The sequence below is a fragment of the Bubalus bubalis genome, chromosome 6 (assembly GCF_019923935.1).
Source record: "Bubalus bubalis isolate 160015118507 breed Murrah chromosome 6, NDDB_SH_1, whole genome shotgun sequence".
Classification (NCBI taxonomy): domain Eukaryota; kingdom Metazoa; phylum Chordata; class Mammalia; order Artiodactyla; family Bovidae; genus Bubalus; species Bubalus bubalis.
In genome coordinates, this window is record NC_059162.1 from 118,846,098 (window position 1) to 118,852,143 (window position 6,046).

Below are 6,046 nucleotides of genomic sequence, written 5' to 3' on the forward strand. Positions count from 1 at the left end.
GCTGCAGTCCATGGGGTCATTAAGTCGGACAGGACTGAGTGACTTCACTTTCAATTTTCACTTTCATGCATTGGAGAAGAAAATGGCAACCCACTCCAGTGTTCTTGCCTGGAGAATCCCAGGGATGGGGGAGCCTGGTGGGCTGCTATCTATAGGGTTGCACAGAGTCAGACACGACTGAAGTGACTTAGCAGCAATAGGTATATAGCTCCTTGCTAAAAACTAGCAAGGGGGGACTCTTTCTGTCTCCTTCTGATGTCAGTCAGAAGCTTTCTCTATCTCTCTTATACTTAAATAAAACTTTGTTACACAAAAGCTCTGATCAATGAAGCCTTGTCACTGGCCCCGCAATGAATTCCTGTCTTCCAGAGGCCAATAATCCCAGCGTCATTCACTCATAGCAGCAACCTTTCACTAGGTTGTTACCTAGTCCTGGTTTGAGTTCCTTGATTCATACAGCAAATTCCCACTGGCTATCTATTTTATATATGGTAATATGGTTCCATCTTACTTTCTCCATACGCTCCCACAAGTCACAATCTGATCAGAAATAGTTTTTTGTTGTTGCATAGAATAAGAGAAGATGACTTTTCAAGACAATGATTTTTTTGATTTGCAATCAGCTCATGATGCACCCACTGACTGAGCTTTTTTATCTTTCTAATTTGCTTCAAATGCCAAATGACCACAGAATGGTCGACAATGAGTTCTTCAACAACTTCTTGTGTAGTTGTAAGAGGATAAGCTTTGATGGTCCTCTCAATTGGTTGGTGTCATCTTCAGATGGCTGGCCACCGTCTCCTTCAACTTCAAGGCTCCCATCTCCTTTGCAAAACTTCTTGACCCACCACTGTACTCTATGCTCATTAGCAATTCCTGGGCCAAATACGTTATTGATGATGTGAGCTGTCTCTGCTGCTTTACTATCCATTTTGAACTCGAATAAGAAAATCACTCAGATTTACTTTTTGTCTAACAGTATTTCTCTAGTCTAAAATAAATATAAAATACACGGCAAGTAATGACATTAGCAAAAAATATAAAGTGAGAAGCATGCATTGAAATGATGTGTAATACAACCACATTTATTTAAGAATGTATTCCAATATAAACTGGCAAGTTCAACAGTGGAAAACCACAATTGCTTTTGCACCAACCTTAATTCTTGAAGCTATTTCTCTAAAAGATGATCTATAGATTGCCATCAAACATGAGAAAATGCTCAAAATCATGAATTGTTAGGGAAATAAAAGCAACAGAGATAATACTTCCCCATCATTTATGATGGCTCAAATGAAAGAGAAAAGAACATATATTAACTATTATGTGGATAAAATGGAACAGTTTTGCACTGTTGGAAGGAAGCAAAGTGATACAGCCACTTAGAAAAGTTATATAAGATTTCCCTCAAAATGAGAAAAGATAACCATATGATACAATCAAACATCTGAATATATACTAAAAGATAGAAAAGAAAGAAAAAAGACAGTCTCCCTGAGATATTTGCATGCCCATTTACATAGCATGTTCTTCAACATAGCCAAAATGTGGAGGCAACCCACATGTTCCTAGGTGGATGAAGGGATAAGCAAAAAGTTTTATACACATGTGATGGATTACTAGTCAGCCCTGAAAATGATAGAAATCCTGTCACATGCTGCAACGTGATAAACCTTGAGGATTCTATGTTAAATGAAACGACCATACACAAAAAGACAAATACTGTATGCTTTACTTATCTGGGTCATCTAAAGAAGTCACATGTGTGGCGACAGAAAGTAGAATAGTGACCACCAGTGGTGAAGGTAAAGGGGAAACAGGGAGTTATTATTTAGGGGGATGGAGTTCCAGGTTTGCAAGATGATAAAGTTCTGGAGATCTGATACACAGTGAAGTGAGTATGCTAACACTACTGAACTACACTCAAAATTAGTTACAACAATTGATTTTTACATTAATAGGTAGAAACTTCTAAACTTTACTATAGGATCAGGATCAAAACTACAATGTGTTTTGTGTTGAAATGTGATGTGTTTATTTTCCACTGAAACACAATAAGCAAATGAGAGCTGTATCATGTATACTTTGGAGCTCAATGTCTACTTAACACTGAACTCAATTTATACACCAGAATTAGATGTGAACAAAGAACCAAGTATGTGTCAGCAACTTGCAAAGCATTATACAGGATGAACCAAAAAACAAACTACTTCTAACATTGTATAATTCCCTTCACTACAGTCTGAAACATAGGTTTACATAGAGTAAAGCCAACTTACAGGGTTTTAAAAATAATTTTCTTCCACAGTATAGGGCAATTTCTCTTTCATCTAATATTTAACTTCCTTTCCTGATTTATTTGAAAGTGAAAATTAATGTTGCTGTACTAAGAACCACTGACATTATACTCTTGGCACCATTAACTTGCACGTATGATGAGAAATATACACTTGTATAAAAAGATTGCACTTTTCTATTTCCTTTAGAAATTTAAATTAAGATGGTAGAAGACCCAAGATAATTCTTCTGAAATTTCATGGAATGGAAAACAATAAAATGAAAGAGAGAGCTAGGTGAGGGAAAGAGAGAGATTAGAAAGAAAGGAAAGGAAAAGAAAGAGGGAGAAAAGGAGGAGGAGAGAGGAGACAAAAGAGAGGAAGAAAGAAAATAGGAGATAGAATAATACAGCATGAAACAATCATAAGACATGTCATTTTGCCCCTGAAAACAGGGAACTTTTCAAAGACATGCATCATTATATCAAGAGAATACAGTAATTTATGGAAGACTTAGAATTAAGTTTGGAGCCCAAATATGAGACAATGGGAACAAGAATAGGGTAGAGGCTTCTGAGTAGGTCCCAACTGAGCACTGGTGAGTGGCAGCCTGATAACAGGATGTGAGCCCCTACCCACTGTCTTCCTGAGCAAAGAGAGAAGATGGAGAGCTGTGACCAGAGAGGCAGGGCCCGTCCCGACCGACCCTACTAGGGACAGACCACCCTTGTGTCCAGAGGACAACCTCCTGGTAGTGACCATGGGAGTGGATGACTCTTCCAAAAGAAGATGCCATAAGGAGGCCACTGGGTTCTGAATGCAGACTGAGTGTTGAATTCCATGGAGCATGACAATGAAGCTCTGAACATGCGGCTCAAGCTTAAGGGACCAGGCTCCCAGGGAGTGTGAGAGAGAGCAAGGAGCTATGCTCTCTACAAGAAACTGCACCTTCCCATTCCTAACCTGCTCTCTGCCACAGCTACGAGGACCTTCGTCCTTATTCAGAGATGTCTGTGCTGACGAAGGATCACAAATGGGAAAGTGTCACCTGCCAGGCTGGGTGGTATAAAGTGTCAGTTGAAGTTTGGGTATCCACGCTGTCTCCCTAGGGCTCCCAGCCTCTGTCTGAGGGGAGAACCCAGGACAGGGAGCACTAGGAGCCTCTGAAGCAGGGGCACAGGTGTTCCCTGTTGCCTTGTTGAGTGGCAGCATCAGTGAACAGAAGGCGGAGGTGGAAGAACAGAAGGCGGAGGTGGAAGAACAGAAGGCACATGCAGGATTGTGGGGAAGCATGGTCTTCCTAACTCTTAATTGGCTCTGGTGACCCAGGCCATCACCAGGAAAGGGACAAGGCCAAGTGTCCTAGGGCCCCTCTTCTAGGTGGTCCAGGGAGATTGCTGAGCACATAATTACCTAGATTTAGAAATGAAGGGAAAAGAGAGGCATCAGAGTTTGTGTCGTTTAATACCTTCACCAGAGGAAGTTGAACTTGGGATACCCATGCTGTTTCAAAGACTCTCTGCTAATCACTCTGCCCACTGTGCTTTTCAGATTTCAAGATTAAGGTCTTGGATAACATGGGTCATTAGTTCTCTAGTGGGAATGAAGATGCCTTGTCTATCTTTATTTCTCACACTTGCAGTTTGTGGAGCATCATGTGCTTCATAAACAGTAGAATGTATCACTGGATGAAAGAGTGGGTTAGATAAATAGGGAATGAATTTCTTAAAGCAAATCCAGTCCCTTCCATGAAGCCATCTTGTCTTGTTCTCAGGACACTGTCTCTCTGGCCATCATCCTTCACGTGGCTGTGTGTCTCTGCCCCAGTCTCCGCAGGGCATCCTTCACGTCCTTGTTTCTCAGGCTGTAGATGAGGGGGTTGAGCATCGGGATGATCAGGGTGTAGAAGATCGAGACCACCTTGCCCTGCTCCAAGGACTCCACAGCTCCCGGCTGGGCATACATGACAAAAAGGGTCCCATAAAAGAGGGAAACGGCTGTCATGTGGGAGCCAAAGGTGGAGAAGAGCTTGTGTCTCCCTCCTCCTGAGCGCATCCTCAGGATGGTCACTGTGATGTAGCCATAGGAGACGATGACCACGAGTGTGGTGCCCACGATGAAGAAGCCACAGAGGCCAAACATGACCAGCTCATTGGTCGTAGTGTCAGCACAGGCCAGCTTGAGCAGAGGCGGCACATCACAGAAGAAGTGGTCGATGTGGTTGGAGCTGCAGAACGGGAGGCTGAATGTGAAGCTGGCCTGCAGGACGGAGTTGAGGCAGCCCCCACAGTAGGAGACCAGCACCAGGAGGGCACACACCGAGGAGCACATGGTGATGGGGTAGTGTAGGGGGCTGCAGACGGCCACAAAGCGGTCATAGGCCATCACGGCCAGGAGGAAACCCTCTGTGGTGCCCAGTAGGGAGAAAAAGAAAAATTGAATGATACATCCCTCAAAGGTGATGACCTTGGAGGAGGACAGGAAGTTGGCCAGGGCCTTAGGGGCGATGACAGATGAGTAACACAGGTCCACAAAGGAGAGGTTCTTGAGGAAGAAGTACATTGGGGAGTGCAGACTGGCATCCAGGATGATGACCACCATCATGGTGAGGTTCCCCAGGACGGCCACCACATACAGGGCCAGGAACAGAGCAAAGAGCAGGGCCTGGGTCTGTGGACCACCCTCAAATCCATCCAGCACAAACTCCTGCAAAGACATCACCGAGAGATTTCCATCGCCTTCGGGTGACATGGTTCTCAGCTGAGCAACAAGCGGCAGACAGCAGAGAGCAGGTGAGATGCAGTGAGAGGGAGCAGATCAAAGTCACAAGGGAACACTCTCTTGGAAAACAGAAACACTTCAAGGCCTTACAGCCCACTGACCAACAGACCACCAGCTGCCCTGTTCATCTCCTGATGAACTCAGACTGACCTGAAATGGCAAACATTTCCTCTCATTTACTAATATCTAAGTGTGCTTGGAGGGCTTCCTTGGCGGCTGAGAGGTAAAGACTCTGCCTGCAAGGCAGGAGACTCAGGTTCGATCCCTGGGTTGGGAAGATCCCCTGGAGAAGAAATGGCAACCCACTCCAGTATTCTTACCTGGGAGAACTCATGGACAGAGGAGCTTGGAGATTTACAGTCATGGGGTCACAAAGAGTCGCACACAACCAAGCCACTAAACAGCAACAAAGTATGCTTGAAACACTCACTCTGTGGGAGACTCTGAGTGTTTGCTATGAGATGGTTCCAGGGGTTATGTCAAGCTGAGAGTCTACTGTGTAAGAATGGCTTCCATCTCCTTGTCCTTGCTTTAAAGGACATGTTCTCCCTTCCCATGGGTTTGATCCTGAGCTGTGCCATTTCTGAACCTTCTCTGGTATCTTATCCTGCATTTTTGCCCCTGAAGGAAATGGCGCCTGACTCCAATACTCTTGCCTAGAAAATCCTATGGATGGAGGAGCCTGGTAGGCTATAGTCCATGGGGTCGCTAAGAATCAGACATGACTGAGTGACTTCACTTTCCTTATTTTTACTCATTCTTTAATTTCAGAAAGTGTTAAACATGTCTTGCCATCAGGATGTTACTCAATGATAGTTCTATCTCCAGGCTAGTCTACAAGCATATCAGGGCCCTAACCTCACCAGGCTAGTGTGGTGCTTTGCCTGTCTCTCCTGCAGGCCCTGAGATTTAACTTGGCATCTTTGTCACTGAGCAGGGACCTTGATGGCAACCATTGTTAGAGATCTCTGCATCCTTGATATTTTAAA

General features: G+C 44.1%; 1 protein-coding gene across 1 annotated transcript; it reads right to left on the bottom strand.

The window, feature by feature from the left end:
* Positions 1 to 3,367: 3,367 nt before the first annotated feature.
* LOC112585796 (olfactory receptor 12-like) lies at positions 3,368 to 5,027 on the bottom strand. The gene has a single exon (XM_025289363.3). The coding sequence runs from the start codon at positions 5,025 to 5,027 to the stop codon at positions 4,077 to 4,079; it is 951 nt and encodes a 316-aa protein (XP_025145148.3). The 3' UTR covers positions 3,368 to 4,076.
* Between the last annotated feature and the right edge of the window lie 1,019 nt (positions 5,028 to 6,046).